This window comes from Sinocyclocheilus rhinocerous, unplaced genomic scaffold (genome assembly GCF_001515625.1).
Source record: "Sinocyclocheilus rhinocerous isolate Xijiao unplaced genomic scaffold, SAMN03320098_v1.1 scaffold1522, whole genome shotgun sequence".
NCBI lineage: Eukaryota > Metazoa > Chordata > Actinopteri > Cypriniformes > Cyprinidae > Sinocyclocheilus > Sinocyclocheilus rhinocerous.
In genome coordinates, this window is record NW_015637563.1 from 279,681 (window position 1) to 296,930 (window position 17,250).

The 17,250-nt window shown below is 37.4% G+C and overlaps 2 protein-coding genes across 2 annotated transcripts; both read left to right on the forward strand.

The window, feature by feature from the left end:
• The first annotated feature begins 3,101 nt into the window (after positions 1-3,101).
• On the forward strand, positions 3,102-3,994 carry LOC107749067 (claudin-4-like). The gene has a single exon (XM_016564116.1). It carries the CDS (start codon positions 3,138-3,140, stop codon positions 3,792-3,794), a length of 657 nt encoding a protein of 218 aa, XP_016419602.1. The 5' UTR covers positions 3,102-3,137; the 3' UTR covers positions 3,795-3,994.
• Positions 3,995-7,495: 3,501 nt separating this feature from the next.
• On the forward strand, positions 7,496-8,155 carry LOC107749068 (claudin-3-like). Its single transcript, XM_016564117.1, has one exon. It carries the CDS (start codon positions 7,496-7,498, stop codon positions 8,141-8,143), a length of 648 nt encoding a protein of 215 aa, XP_016419603.1. The 3' UTR covers positions 8,144-8,155.
• Positions 8,156-17,250: the final 9,095 nt, after the last annotated feature.

Genomic DNA, 17,250 nt, shown 5'->3' on the forward strand with positions numbered 1-17,250 from the left:
AGCTTATTAATTTAATAAAGTCGACGTTAATAATGTATGTTTCCATGTCTATGCAAACAAATGGAAACTGTAAGTGTGTACAGTATGGATACCTATGATTACTCCCGCTGGATTATTTGTCTTACTCCTGAAAACAAAGAGGTGAATTGTCTCTACTCAAAGAGGAGTGATTCAGCAGATTTTCTCAAGGACACATGAGACACTAGAAGAGTTTCATTTTAACGTGGGACAAAAATGTATACTTTTATATGATGCCAAGGCAGGCAGGTGCCGAAATCTGAAATCTGAGCCATATAATTACTGGGGCTGAACAAGTAAGGGAGACAGAAATGCTATGTTTGTTCTTTTTAGTGCATTGTTTTTAACTAAAATCGAATAAGCTTCCTTCTTAGGACACATTTTTTATTTCACTAAGGACAAATATGATACATGCTGCTATTCTTCCTCGTTGTGGTGTGTCATTAAAAAAAACATGGCTCTGGCTGTGGCTGGGGCGAAGTGCACCAACTGCACATCAGATGCAGCTAACAAGCCGCGCATTATGCTGGCAGCCGGGGTGACGTTTATAACGTGTGGGCTGCAGCTGCTAGTGGCCGTCTGTTGGACAGCTAACGGCATCATCCTGGATTTCCACAACCCACTTCTAGAGGAGACGCAGAAGAGGGAGTTTGGGAACTCGCTGTACTTCGGATGGGGCGCTTCCTGCCTGCTGATCCTAGGTGGAGTCATTTTGTCTTGTTCCTGCGCCTCGAAAGCGCAGAACAATGCCGTGCCGACAAGAGTGGACTACTCAGGGGTCAAATCTATGTCTGTGAATGGATATAACAGGAGAGACTATGTCTGAGAGGTCTGACTCTTTGCACATGACTTTGAGAGAAAAGCCAACAAGTCTGCAAAATGACGACAATAGGCGTTTAAATGTCAATAACAAATGAATGACTGATGCTGAACTTTGATTACCAACATGGCATATATAAGATTAGTATTATTGTTTTTGTTTTCATTTTAATGTATTTGATATTGTTGCAAGAAGTAATTTTGTTATTTTATCTTTTGTTCTCATTTTTGCACAATCCAAATGCTAATAGTTGAATAATCAGTAACTCTCAAGTCCACTAAAATTGCAAAATGAATGGTTAGAGTTCATTTTGAGTCCATTTTAGACATTCTACTAACTATAAGTAACTTTGCAACTGCATGTCAACTAACTCTCATTAGAGTATTAGTAGACTATTAGGTTAGGCTTAGTAGAATAAGCTGAAAAGTACTTGCAGAGTTACTTAGAGTCAGTAGAATGTCCATCAAAATAAAGTGTTAGCAGATATTACGCAGACAGTCACTAATACTCTAATGACTGCTAGTTGACATGTAGTTACTTATAGTTAACTATAGTTATTGCAATGTCTAAAGTGGACTATCAAAATAAAGCCAGTTTCATTAATGGACAAACATACCTGAATTGATTTAGACAGACATTAAATAACATTAAAACATTAAATAACAACAACAAAAAAAAACCCAAAGAAACTGTGAGACTCAGAAACTAGAGTAAAGCAAAATAAATGCTAGCAAAAGACTGCCCGTTATCATTATTTGAAATCAATCCTGCTCTTAAAAGTCAACCACAAATACTAATGATACTCTCCATGTCGGCCCAGACGTGAATGGAGACAATGCGCTGGTTGTTCTAGTAAATCTCTAAACCTCTTTGTGCCCAATGCTTTAGTCAAGAGAGCGTAACTGAGACTTGCACGGGTGCAGATAAAAGCACCTGCTATATTGCAGAGTAGATGCCTCTATAATTACTTACTGCAACTCTTTCTCAAAGTGTTCAATAATTAGGAAAATATGTAAAGCTCTGGTAGGTTAATATGCTAACCTACTTTTGTCTTGAAGTCATTAAACATTATCCTTAAAGGTGCTATAACGATATTTTGTTTACTGTTCATGTAAGTTAAAAATACTGACATAGATGATATACAACAAATGTATCTGAAAGAAAACCTACATTTGATGTAAATAGAAGTAGAAGATGCTCATTCCACTTGTTCCACATGCTCCAACAACACTGCAAAGACTGACGCAAGGTCACCAGGCTTCACATACCTATGCATGACTGATTACAGAGTAAGTGTGTGTATAATGTGTGTGTGTGTGTGAGAGAGCGTTTATAAAGCCTGATGCTGTTTAGTTTAGAGTTGAGGAATCGTGGACTGCTGATAGCAGCTAAAGTCACGCTGTCAGGCATCACTGATTCTGTCTTTGTTGTCTCTCAGCCCTCAGGGACTTTACTGCTCCTTCTCAGGTGACGAATCAGTTCAATTATCACTTTCAAATCAATCTCTGCTCATAGAATCCAAACAAATTAAAGGGGTCATATGATGCGATTTCAATTTTTCCTTTCTCTTTGGAGTGTTACAAGCTCTTGGTGCATAAAGAAGATCTGTAAAGTTGCAAAGACTAAAGTCTCAAATCCAAAGAGATATTCAGATTAAAAGTTAAGAGTCAGCCACGCCTACCTAAAACGGCTCGTTCTAACACACCCCACATACCTACGTCACTATCTGGGAAGAGTTGCATAACGCCGCCCAAATAGTGACGTAGGTATGTGGGGGCGTGTTAGAACGAGCCGTTTTAGGTAGGTGTGGCTAACTCTTAACTTTTATAAATGTGGAAAATAATGTGTTTTTTGAACCTTAAACCGCATAAACACATTTCATTACACCAAATACACAAAATAATGTTCTTTTTAGCAACATCATATGACCCCTTTAAGTTTGCTCTTGTGGTAAACCTGTTCTGAAGCATGCATTTTAATTTTAAACCACTGAAAGTTTTCCTCAAAAGTCTAGACTTGCTGTAGTCATACAGTTATCCTTTAACCAGTTCCCTCTGGGCTTTTGTTATCTATCCGCTGTTTGGTCTCTGAGTGGGAAATACCAGATGAAGAGAGCTAAATCATTAACTCGTTTCCACGCCAAGGTTAAGCTCACTCAATGTTTAGCCAATCCCCTGAGACTTTTTCCAGAATAACTCCACCTTCCTCATCATTGCATTATAAAGCATGAGCCATTGTGCCGAAAGCCTTTCCTTGGCGAATGGAATTCATTTCATAGCACATTCTTGTATAAAACAGAATGGCAGCTCTGGGGTTGGAGATATTAGGGGTCACTCTAGCTGTGCTCGGTTGGATTGTAGGCATCGTGTCTTGCGCTTTGCCCATGTGGAAGGTCACAGCTTTCATCGGGGTGAACATCGTAACGGCGCAGACCATATGGGAGGGAATCTGGATGAACTGTGTAGTGCAAAGCACTGGCCAGATGCAGTGCAAAGTCTACGACTCCATGCTGGCTCTCAGCTCAGACCTGCAGGCGGCCAGGGCTCTGTGTGTGATTGCCATTGTGATGGGAGTACTGGGACTCCTACTCTCCATTATAGGAGCCAAGTGCACTAAATGCCTAGAGGAGGAGCGGGCCAAAGCCAGAGTCATGATCGCCGCTGGAGTCACCTTCATCTGCGCTGCGGTCATGCACTTGATCCCTGTGTGCTGGTCTGCTCACAGTATCATCAGATCCTTCTACAACCCCGTAATCATAGAGGCAAAAAAGAGGGAGATCGGTGCGTCTCTTTACCTGGGATGGGCATGTAGCGCCCTTCTGCTGATTGGAGGGGGGATTCTCTGCTGCAGCTGCCCCCCGCAGGAGGAGAATAGGTACAGTCCATCCAGCAGGATGGTTTACTCCGCTGCACGGTCTGTACCACCCGCTGGCTTTGACAAACGAGACTATGTGTGAACAAACGTACTCTTTTTGTGTTGCAACTCTGTTCATATGTGTCCTGAACAGAGAACGTGATGATACAGCACAAGACAGTGTGTGTTTCTGGACAGTGAGTTCTGCTGTTTTGCCATTTCTTTTGTTACCAAGTTCATGCAAGCAGTTTTGAAGAATTGCAAGTATTATATTATTACTAAAAATAAGCACATGCAAAAGTGTGTTCATAGCCATGTGTATATTGATATCGAGGTTGTCCTTTTTAGTATTGTGTTACCAATAACTAAAATTTCAGTGTTTTAGTATGTTTTTGTAAACTTTTCGTTACATGCATCTATATGATGTATCAAGACTTGTAGTCTAAGTGTGCCACATTAACTTTAAAACACGTTCATTAAAAAAATACAAATTAATTTGTTTCTATGTTCCATGATTTTTGGGTCCTAATTAATTTCATTTATTAACTCTTTCCACACTTTTTTTTTTGAAGTTGCAAGCTATTTTCAGCATTTGTGATCATTTTCAAAAACATTTAGTGGCACCCAGAATATTTTATTGTATGAATATATGAACAATGTAAAATGAAAGAAAAAACCCTACCTTCCTGCATTTTTTCATCAATATTTGAATGTGAGTAATTTTCATTAAATAAAAGCATCATTTTGAACAAAAAGCTGAGAAAATCACACTTTTATTAAAGTCTACATCCGGATCAGATTGAGAATGATGATCAAAACATAGATGGAGTAGATCGCTTCCATCAACACCCCCAAAGCTTCACAGACTTAAACCACTTCCTCTGTCGATATTTCTTTCGGTAACGTTAGGCAGTTTTGTTTTGTATGCTGTTTAAGTAATGTTTGATGATCGTGTTAGCTTACATGTGCATAAGCAATGCTTCTATCATGTGTTTCTGCTTCTTCTTCATTGTTTATGGATCCAGAAAATCAGTGCTATTTCAAAAGATGTGAGTAGCGCCCCCAACTGTCTAATAGTGAAAACATGGATTGGCAGAAAATTCTGTCAGCGGTGGGGAAAGAGTTAGCATAAAACTGATTTGTCTCAGAAATGTCTTTGAAAATGCACTGAACGAACATACTGTGCCATCTTTGTTCAGTTGTCTATGGAAAACAATGAAGAACACTGAGTTAAAAGAAACTTTCATAGCCTCAATAATAAAGTGATTAGTTGAATCAGCTGTCACTAGGCCTAGTTATTCACCTGTTTTCAAGGTCTACTCGCTCTCTGCACAAGAATCGTGTCTTTGTCAGGGCCCTAATCTAAGCCAGTCCCAGACAATAGGCCTATTTCAGGGATGAAGATGAGGCACTGGGTCATGGAATGAAACAAAAACAAAAAACCTGCTTATGGGCCTTTGAGAAGATCCAAGCAGCTTCAAGCATCTTTAGGATTGTAACTTTGATACTGTTGAGTATCATGCAATCCATAAAATATAAAACATAACTTGCAATGCATGTGAAATACATTGGCTGATGTGTGTCTAAATATGTTTAAAAATAAATCTAAATTTTTCTTAAGGGTGGCATCCTCCCCCTATATATGTTGTATATATATATTCGAATGTAGGTAATTTTGTCTAATCAAATAATGCTCAATTAGTGCTGTTTTTTTTATAATTAACTCATACATTTATATATTAAACAAATAATAAAAAAACAGTGTCATCTCTGGTGCACAATAGTAAAGTCTGTGTAAAAATGAAAAGATCCTAGAACTTTTGGAGTTCTTCACGTTATACACAGTGTATAGTGGACAATATGGCATATACTATATAAGGTCTAGTGAATAAGGAAATATAAAGTTATGTTTAGGTATCTACTGTAGAATATAGTCATGCAGAATAAGGCATTAATACAGTATATGCTCTATAAGTACTACTAATAAACAGTCAATATGGGAAGTAATATGCATGCTCATAAGAAACTAATGGTGAATAGTGTTACCCAATCTAAAGTGTTACCGAAAATGCTGTATTATTCATGTCAGGCTAGTAGTTGGTGATGTCACTTTGTAAAGAAACACTACACTCATGCGCACAAACCTACAGACTGAACACGTAATACACACGTGCATGACATCGCCGTTTTCACAAATTCACTGATAAGATAATGGCATCATTTATAAAAATGCGCACTTTGAAACACATGCTCAAAAGTTTGCATTTTCAACTTAAAGGGATAGTTTACCCAAAAATGAAAATTCTGTCATTAATTACTCACCCTCATGTCGTTCCAAACCCGTAAGACCTCTGTTCATCTTCGGAACACAAATTAAGATATTTTTGATGAATTCTGAGAGCTCTCTGACCCTCCCATAGACAGCAATGCAATTACCGCGATCAAGGTCCAGAAACGTAGCAAGGAGATCGGTAAAATAATCCATGTGACATCACGGGTTCAACCGTAATTTTATGAAGCTACAAGAATACATTTTGTAAGCAAAGATAACAAAAATAATGACTTTATTCAACAATTCGTCTTTTCCGCGTCACCCTGGTGCCATTTTGGAGAATATCCAAAATGAATGTAAACAGCGTATGCTATTCTGTGTCAGCTGCGTCACGCGGATACGTTGTTTTCGTTCAAATCAAAGCGTAACCGTGTGACACGTTACTGTGTAGCTATAAACACATTTAAAATCAGATAGTTTCTAAAATGAGCTAAAATGCAAGAATGAATATCTATGAAACTGTTTGCGCTGTTTTTAATTATCCAGCAATGAACATCATGCTGTGAATTCTCCTTGTGAATTTACCATAGCAACGTGCTGTACATAGCCTAATGCAACAGATGTCTGAGACACAGTAAATTAATAACATTCTCTAAAAGAAGTATTTAATGAAATTGGTAAGGCAAGGCAAGGCAAGTTTATTTATATAGCACATTTCATACACAATGGTAATTCAAAGTGCTTTACATAAAAGGAATTAAAATAATCATAAAAAATAATCACAACAATAAACCAAGGAAATTAAAAACTTTTAAAATAATCTAAAATTGATTTAAAATGAATGTTGATCCTTGTGGGACTCCGCATGTCATGGTCGTCCACTTAGGCTTATGCTCTCCTATACTCACATAATAACCTCTCCCTTCTAAGTATGACCTGAACCATTTGATTACCATCCCAGAAAGCCCGACCCAGTTTTCCAGTCTCTCTAGTAGTATGTTATGATCAACAGTGTCAAACGCAGCACTGAGATCTAGTAGTACCAGCACTGATATTTTGCCAGAATCAGAATTTAAGCGAATATCATTTATTATAATAAATGAGAGTGTTTTAAAATCCTGGAATTTCATGACACAGTGTCTATATAGAAAAATGACTCATCCATTCAAAAGAATATCTTACAATTGTTTGTTTTGTCTCTACCTTTATAAAATAAATTAATGTAATTGTGCACAAGCATTGACAGCCTCTATTGATGTGCAAAGAAGCTATGTTTTGTTCTTAACTCCCAAAACTTTCCAGTAATGGAGGGCAGTTTTTTTCTGGTGTGACTAGCCCTTTCTTTGTGTAATGTCTCCATCCTGACAGACTCCTCCTCTTTACCTGATCTGGGGTATAAAGGACACTTGTTTTGTCACAGATGCGATACATTGGCTGAAATTAGGCTTATACTGCAGGTTCCCTCACAGCTGTCCAGTTATTTTACCAGCATCTCTGGCATTGCATAGCTGCCACAGATCCTTTAAGAAGACATGTCTTTAGGCCTGGAGCTCATAGGTATCGTGTCATGTGTGCTGGGCTGGCTTTTGGCCATCGTGGCTTGTGCTCTCCCCATGTGGAGGGTCACAGCCTTCATCGGCTCCAACATCGTGACGGCTCAGATTATCTGGGATGGCCTGTGGATGTCCTGCGTGGTTCAGAGCACCGGACAGATGCAGTGTAAAGTCTATGACTCCATGCTGGCTCTCTCTCAGGATCTTCAAGCAGCTCGAGCCCTGACTGTCATATCCATCCTTCTGACCGTCTTGGCTGTACTGGTGTCCATCGGAGGAGCGAAGTGCACTAACTGCATTGAAGAAGAGTCGTCCAAAGCTAAAGTCATGATCCTAGGAGGTGTGCTGTTCATCGTAGCTGGGCTTATGCAGCTGATTCCCGTGTCCTGGTCTGCAAACAGCATCATCAGGGACTTTTACAACCCTTTGCTGCCTGACGCCAGGAGACGGGAGATGGGAGCGGCGCTCTACATCGGCTGGGCAGCAGCTGCGCTCCTGATTTTGGGGGGATCGTTGCTTTGTTGCTCCTGCCCTCCACAGGAGAAAAAATATAACCCGTCTAGGATGCCGTATCCTGCGTCTCGCTCGAACGGTGGGGGAGGCTATGACAGAAGAGACTATGTGTGAAACAAACAAAGGACAACTCTGAACTCAGTGTTGCAGTGCTCAATGCACAGGCATAAATGAAAATATGCCACACATTCTCCATCGTGGAGAAACATGTTTGATGCCTTTGGTCTCCGTGTAAGTGCGATGTAGGCTGTTCAAAATGTAATGACACTGACAGTGTGAAATGGCCTTTTGTAATTGCTATGAAAATGCAAACTAGCTCTGTTACGTTCAGCTGAAATCTCAACGAAGCATCATTTTTAGCTAACTGAGGTGTATAAAGCTGATTTTACATTTATTGGTCAATTCTTTTAGTTTTTTGGACTAGTTGCACTAAGATTTTATGTTTGATTTCAATGTATTTTAACACAGACAAGTTGACTATGTGTTCACTATATGTTGTAGAATTTAATATCATCTTTTTTTTAATCCATCAAAACCGTGTCTGATTTAAATTGTAATTTGGATTTCTTTATTATTTATATGATTTTTCTCATCTGTTTGTACAAATGGAATTTGAGAAGCACGTACATTTTCTTGTACATGTATCTTTGGTTCATAAACACTTGATGTTTGATTTCAATGTATTTTAACACAGACAAGTTGACTATGTGTTCACTATATGTTGTAGAATTTAAAATATCATCTTTTTTTTAATCCATCAAAACCGTGTCTGATTTAAATTGTAATTTGGATTTCTTTATTATTTATATGATTTTTCTCATCTGTTTGTACAAATGGAATTTGAGAAGCACGTACATTTTCTTGTACATGTATCTTTGGTTCATAAACACTTCCTGCCACAAATTTGTAAGCTAACTTTTAAAATAAGTAAACAAACTGAACTAAAAGCTGTCCCAGGGATCATTTAAGTGTGGTCCAGGATTGTGGGAGGAGGGTTAGTATGGTGGGAGTTTGAGTACTTTATTTGTGAGCACTGAGCTGGAAAGAACAGCTGAGGAGTACAGGTTTCTGTGAACGGTAATTTTGTCCTATAGTGTTCATATTGTAGTCTGTGTAGCTAGTACAACAATAAATGAACACATCAAGTATGGAGTATGGAAGCTTGAAATCATCTCTGTATCTCTTCCTTTATGAGGATGTAATGAAGACTAGAGAAAACCTGAAACTCAAGCCATGGGGCCATGTTACCTGCAGTTAGCAGCAAAGCCAAATACACACCAGTAATCATCAGCAGATCACCTAACAAGAGCAGGTGGCAAACGGTGGCACGTAACAACAGAGAAATAGCAGAGTTACACAAATGCAATTTTCAGAGGTTAATTATTTAGCTGAAGCATTAACTTCACTATGAAAAAAAAAATCAACAAATAAATAAAAAGGAAAGTTCTTAGTCAGAAACCACTTTTATTAATTCTGTTGAATTACATGATGGAGAACCAATTTTGGCAGCTTCTAACAGCGCCAGCGTAAAATATTGAAGAGGGCCTCATATGGGTGACGCATACATCAGCATATCACGTTACCAGGGTATGTCACCTGTTTCTATAAACACAGGATCAGTGTCAGCTCAATTAAGGACAGCATGCAGGCTAAATTACCTACCTTGATAATATTAACACCATTAATAGATTTTTTTCTTTTGATAAAATAAAAATCTAGATGCTAGTGGTGACAGAATCTACTTATTACTCTATTGTACGAACTATAAAAAGACCAAGATTTGTTTTAGATGTCTACATAGCATACATGGAGACAAACTATCAAAGACATACAATACAATACATACATTTGGCTGAATGCACAATATCTTTAATATGTTAGTCAATGTGACATGGTTGAAAGCACTGTAAAACTCTATGGTCATCATTTTGCAAATCGTCATGTCGACTGTATGCATGTGCTGTGCAAAATTGGAAATAGCATTTCCAGGAGAAGCTATTAAACCTGTTCGGTTTTTACCTTTCATATGTGCGCTGGAAAAAAATGGCCAGGAATTCACAGGATTAAAGAGTATTATTTTACAATTAATTACTGCAGTCAGACATTTACTGTGAAGAGTGCATGCTGGGTCATTTTCTTACCAATAACTGTGAATGGACAGCAGAATGATGCTAACATCACAGTAATTTACTGCTCTTGTTTTACCGTGAATTCACATTATAGTTGTCTTTAACTGTGCCACTGTGAGAAATTTAGTTGTTATATTTGTTAATTGTTTTGAAGTCACCATAATGGTGATTAGTGACTATTATTTGTTTGGAATCTTGGACTTAACTCATTCATATTCAAATTTCTGATCTAGTTATGTCAGAGGTGTGATAAATGAAAACATTTGTCGAAATGATGACAAGCTGGAACATGAAATAAGCTAGTTTCCTGACTTCAAGATAGTCGCACTATTCTTAGCATGAACATGAAGTTTTATTTGAGTTTTAAGCAGGAAGATTAATCAATAGTGTATTTCGTATTCACAACTGTTTGTATGGATTCAACATTACACAATAAACTAACAACACAAACTGCTAAAAGTGAAGCCAAAACAAGTTCAATAGCACAAACAAAACCAACAAGAATTAAAAAAAAAAAAACTACTTCAAGATAGTCGCACTATTCTTAGCATGAACATGAAGTTTTATTTGAGCTTTAAGCAGGAAGATTAATCAATAGTGTATTTCGTATTCACAACTGTTTGTATGGATCCAATATTACACAATAAACTAACAACACAAACTGCTAAAGGTGAAGCAAAAACAAGTTCAATAGCACAAATAAAACCAACAAGAAAAAAAAAAAATTACAACATGATCGATTCATTCTGCATCGTATGCTGGGTGCCTTCATAGTACACATACACTGTAGAAACACAGTATGATGCAGTTAGATACAAGAGAAGACCCACTGTGAAATTACTGTGGAAGTAATGCAATTATTAACCTGGAATATACTGTAATTTCACACTAAACTTTTACAGTGCGCACTTTCCTAACAAATAACTCATTAGGCCCAATGGCTTGAGCTGAAATGCTGGTGTACCGGTGCTCTCTGTAAGTGATCCAAATCTCGAAGTGCTTCACAGAGTTCTCTTTGTTCAATCTCGACTGTTCCCGGGGAAACTCAACTCTGTTCACAACAGTGATTCCTCTGAAACTGAGGTCACATGACCGATACTGGAGAAGGTAAGGAACGAGGGCTGCTAGACAGCCAGAGTCATTGGAGGAAAGATCCTTGCTTTCTCAAAACACAGGAACATTGTGTTTGAAGGGAGGAAACTGGATGTTATTGATCACATTGTCACAACACGTTGTGAAGTGTGAGTTATACACGCACAAGGTAGTAGTCTTTAATAACCCACAAGGCAAAAGTCCACACAGAGCAACAGTCCAAGCACAAGTCAAGATGCTGAAATCTAGAGATGTGTTAGTGTTTAATGTTCTGTTGGGATTGAAAGGGTCTCTGTTGTCTGAGTTTTGTGGGTTATCATTGTGCTGAAGAGTAGAGTCTGTGCTTCAGTCCAGGAGAAGACCAAGAAACATTGATGTTATGCTGCATGTTGCTTTATTTAAAGGCAGTAACTGTGTAGTTGTTGATGTCGTGATAGTTAGCTCATGTGTGCTGTTGCTAGCTAATGTTTATCTAGAAAATATCTGTAAAGTAACAGTGTTTTTTTTTTCTAAAACATTCAAGAAAAATTAGGATATTTTTTGTCACAGCCATCTTCTGGAGTGACAGCCACCAGAGGGCACTCCTCCTGGATCATAGTTTATTGCTTGTGGACTTCAATTCCCATCACCCTTTGCCTCGACTATCATGTTTCATTGCCTTCTGCTGTTTGTAATTTACCCATTTAGCTCTCCATATAATACACCATGTTCTCATACCTTTGTTGCTGAAGTATTGGTTTGTCACTCTGTTCTTCTGTGTTTTTGCTGGATCCTGTTCTCTGGGTATTCTTATGCTGGTGCTTCTTACCTTTGCCTTTTTTCTTCTATTAAAGTTGCTCTTGGATCATCTTCTACAAAGTTTTCAGTGTGATTCTATGACAATTTTTCCTTAATTTGACTGTTTTTGTTTGGAAGCCGCTTCTTCTAGTCATTGACATTTTTTTTTCTTTTTTAACAATCTTTAACCACTATTTCCATTAATAGTAAATATTTGGCACCCTGTGCTGCCATACATTTGACCAGTTTTTATGTCTATTTTTATGTCTACATAGAAAGTGTCAATTTTGATTTCATAGAACTTTAACAAGAAACATGGATGTTAACCTGTTTAACCAGTTTGGTTTTTGCTCTTTTTGACCAATAATGTATTATTGGTAATATGGAACAAACGCCTCTGCCCTCTCCAGACCTTTGTAACAAAATATTCTGCTACAATATTTCATGCTTTTATATGTTTGTTTCCTTTTTAAAGGGGTCCTATTATGCTTTTTCACTTTTTCAACTTTAAAGAAACTATCTCTGCAGCTGATGCTTTGTTAAAAAAAAAAGTCTTGCAGTGTCAATAAAGGCAGAATAAATGCCACCATTTACTTTAATGAATAAGATTTCATCTCTAAATGTCTACTTTGGTATTATTTGCAGCATAATATTACTGTAATTTACAGACATGCTTACAGTTAATATCCAGATTTAAAAAATACTATCAAGTTTTAAACAATTCCTGAACGTGCAGGTTTTTTTTTTTTTACCCACAGCACAAATTCACACATGCTTATTCTTACACATACTGTGGTTCTGATAGGTGTGTCCAAATGTTGCACACTAGTGTTCACATGGTGAGAACTGCCGGTTGTGGTGACATTGTGAAGGTGTTAAGAACTGAATATGTCTTTAGAGTTGAAACACAAGTGAAACAGTGAACAGTGAAGCACAAGAACAGTTTCAATAGTTTTGAGAACTCTTTTAGACTATGGTCTGAGGTAAATGATAAGTGGCTAATATAATGCTTTTTTTGTCTAAAGCAAGTGAATAAACACTGTAATAAGGTTACATATTTATGAAAGCAAAAGTGGTGCTTAGCAAGCAACACTAAATAATATTCTTATGTGTTGAGTGTCATTCTGCATGAAGCAAGAATAAAACAAGATCTGAAAAACTCTGATGTGAGCTTCTCTTCACACTCTTTTATTTTTCTGTAGTACTTCCTTTCACACTCACCCCTTGTCCAAATACCCACATTTGTGGTCGTCAATAGTTTTGAGAACTCTTTTAGACTATGGTCTGAGGTAAATGATAAGTGGGCTAATATAATGCTTTTTTTGTCTAAAGCAAGTGAATAAACACTGTAATAAGGTTACATATTTATGAAAGCAAAAGTGGTGCTTAGCAAGCAACACTAAATAATATTCTTATGTGTTGAGTGTCATTCTGCATGAAGCAAGAATAAAACAAGATCTGAAAAACTCTGATGTGAGCTTCTCTTCACACTCTTTTATTTTTCTGTAGTACTTCCTTTCACACTCACCCCTTGTCCAAATACCCACATTTGTGGTCTTTGCACTTGATCACTTGACTACTTATATGACGTATTTCTTGTATTTGGCCCAAGTGTTCAAGTAAGGATGAAGACCACATGTGTGTGTAGAACTTTTCATTACCTGATGGGACACACTTATAGTGCTGTAAAAATGCAAGTGTTTACAGAGCTTTATTTGAAATACTTTGCATTTTAAAATCAACTTTTAAATGTCTGTTCAGTAGTCTCTATAACATGACACAGTTTAATTTGTGGTGCTTCTAATTAAGTGATGAAAAGCAGTTGCAAATGTTGTACAAAAAAATCACCACTATTCTTTGCAGCAATAAAATGTGCAACACTTTGTTTTTCTACCAAATTATATGTAATAATAGCTAATTATTATATACATTTTTAAATTACATTGGAAAGGTTTCCGTGACCTTTCGTGAGATCTCGGCAAAAATCTCACGATTTATTACAAAACATGTTGCATGATGGGATACACTAAGCCTCGAATAGCACTCCGGAGCGGTATTCAAGATAGTGTGGATTTAGTGTGCGTTAAAGGGCACTGCGCTTTGGCGTTTTTAAAACTTGGGACAGTCTTGCGCACTTACTTCCTGTCGCGCGTACGCACTCTCAAGTAGCCAAGACCGCAAGTGTGAGTATTTGGACAAGGCATCAATCTCTACAATTTAGGGTACATGTCATGCCCATTAATGAATGTATGTTCTGTCAATTTTCTTCGCAAAAATTATATTTTACCCATTAAGGTATAATATAATCTCAGACAAATACTTTGCGCACCCAATGTTTCAAGTCACACCAAGTCAACATTATCTATCTTAAATGTATTTATAAAATTTAAATCAATAAAAAAAGGTTCTTTGAAATGAGTCTAAAATAAAGTATTTTAAATTGTCAATGTTACCCATCAATAAGTTACATTCGACATGACTCTACCGTGTGACTGTCCACTGATGATAAAGAATTGTTTGCCATATATATTACGTTTTTTCATAATTAACCCTTTTGTGTGTCAGAGGAAACGTGTGTGTGTGTGTGTGTGTGTGTCTGTCTGTGTGTGTGTATGAGCTAATAATGTGTGCAACTGTTTACAACTGTAAATGACACCTATGACCTTTTTAAAGAACCGAACAGACTTCTGAGGAAGATTAAATTTAGTTTCTTCCCTAAACGTTTCTTCAAAAGTACTAAAAGAATTGTTATTTGAATCATTAAGCAGCCAGATTAATTAAGATAAACCGATTAAGATTGATTAAGAAAAAGCATAAAAACCGTTAAATCCCTTGATTTATATCCCTTGTCTTGTTGTATGAATATTAAAATGTGTTCACAGGTAGAAAAATATCAGAGCCAAACTCAACACCATCTGTGTGAGAGAAGAGATTCATATAGAGATGAGCTCTTAGTTGTGGTTTGGTTTGTTCAGTTTGAGCTCGGTGGCGTTAACCAGTGTGAAAGTAGCAGCTGATCACTAGTTTCTGCTTATTTACTTCAATAGAGTTATAAATAGAGATAATACCATAATTACAATAAATATCCATCAAAGTGTTGTTTCATGTTCCTTGTTCATACTGGAATATTACTTAATGGAAAATGAATGCTGTTCAGTTTGATTGTTACGATCTGGATTGCCCATGAGCTCTTCCAGAGGGCACTCCACCTCACACTGTTGTCACTCCCTCAAAACTACATTCCCCATAATCCTTTGTCTGGACGCTTGATCATTGATTGCATTCACCTGTGTCTTGTTACCTCATCAGTCTCACCGTATTTAAAGCCTGTTTTTTTCACATTCGTTGCTTAGTCTTGGTTGTTGTCACACTGCTTCTCTGAGTCTGCTTCTCCTGGTCCATGTGGCTTGTTTGGGTTTTGCCTTGTTTCCTGGTTTTGTCTCAGTTTTCTGACCTGTTTGCTACCCTTTGGACTGACTACCCTGCATATGGATTATGTCTTTGGATTATCCTAATAAACTGCATTTGGATCCCCAATCTTCATGTCGTTACATTGATCCTGAATCATGACAAAATTGCTGTCCAAAACTTACATGTTAGACATTTTCTGTGAGTTTGACTTTTTCTGAAAACTTTAGCAACATTTTCTCTAACACATGAGGTGCATTTGTAACTCTGTGTCATGTTGGATCTGACTGTAGGTATCAGGAAGTCTTGAGGCTTTAACACAGTCTGTGTTTTTAACTGTCTGTCATTATTCGGTCAGTATGGAGCTCAGTCAACTTCCTCTTGTGCTCTGTGAGTATGGCTTTTATCTGGATGTGTTTCAGTGGATGTTAATTACTCTTTTATTATGAATAGGATCAAGTGATTTAGTGTACCTGGATTTTTTTTTTTTCATGCTGCTTTTTTGTGCTTTGTAGTTACAAACTAGCTGTAAAAAGAGTGTTATGATTATAAATACACCTTAAGTTATTCTGTGTTGTAACTAGAGGAAGAAATTCCAGTGAGCCAATAGCAGTGACGATACACAGCGAATATATTTCCTCACATAATGAACTGCTCTGAGAAATTAGTGAAAATGTTTCAGAAGACAGTAACTAAGTGACTGTAACAGCTATAGAGACAATACAGTCTAGCCCGATATAGCATGTGTGTTTTGCAATAAACTGTATATACAGTAAAACAGCTCGTGTTATTATTTTATTATTCACATTATTTTTTTTTATTGTGAATTGTTGTCATTGTACAGAAAAACCAAAACCCAGAGTGACCATTAAACCTGCTCAACATGTGTTCAGACGAGAGAAAGTCACTCTCAGATGTGACATATATGGTGAAGGAGTCACTAGCTGGCGCTACATCTGGTATAAAGAAGGTTCAACCAGTGTTTTCAGTGAACTACAAGAACACACATTCAGTTCTGTTACGCTACATATCAAAAGTGGTGCACAGATATCCAAACATCAATCCATCGTCCAGCTGAGACTGTCGCACATTGTTCACAGCAACTGCAGGGCCACAGTGTGACAAATCATCAGCAGCTAAACAGTGGTGATCAGGGCAATGTGTCACAGCGCCCAGCCGGGTCCCCATGCTAACTGCACGCCAACGACACATGAAATGGAGCAAAAAAGCGGGTTTGCCCTTCATCACAACCACCCTGCAATGTACAGGAACAGGAGGACCTGCTATTGAAAATATGGTACCAGATACCCCAGGAGACATATTGCCACCTCAGTGAATCAATGCGCCGCTGTGTGGCTGCTGTTTTGTGGACTAAAGGAGGTCCTACAGGTTATTAGATACTGTAGGTGGTTATAACATAATGGCTCATCAGTATGTATGTGATATATCCTTGTGATGGCAAGGAAATTATGGAAAATCATGTCATGTGTCTGAGTCTCTGATTGCAGTTTATCTAAAACTGTAGTACTTTTATGATTTCTATACTGTTGCAGTTATATGAGAACAATGTGAGATAAAACTTGATAAACGATTTTTATAAATATGGTTCATAAAGAGGTTTCAATTCTGGCACTCATAGACATGAAGAATCAGCATGTGAATCTCAGCAATGGTGACAAAATATTCTGATAATTTTTATGTGATTTTTTTGAACGTCACAAAACAAGGCAGTAAAAAGTCACAACAAAAAAATAACAAAAATAAAAGCAAATAGTAAAAAGAAAAGAAAAGAAAATACTAAGACAATGCAGCTGC

Coding starts and splice junctions, on each gene's coding strand:
- LOC107749067 (XM_016564116.1), top strand. CDS start 3,138: ATGGCAGCTCTGGGGTTGGAGATATTAGGGGTCACTCTAGCTGTGCTC.
- LOC107749068 (XM_016564117.1), top strand. CDS start 7,496: ATGTCTTTAGGCCTGGAGCTCATAGGTATCGTGTCATGTGTGCTGGGC.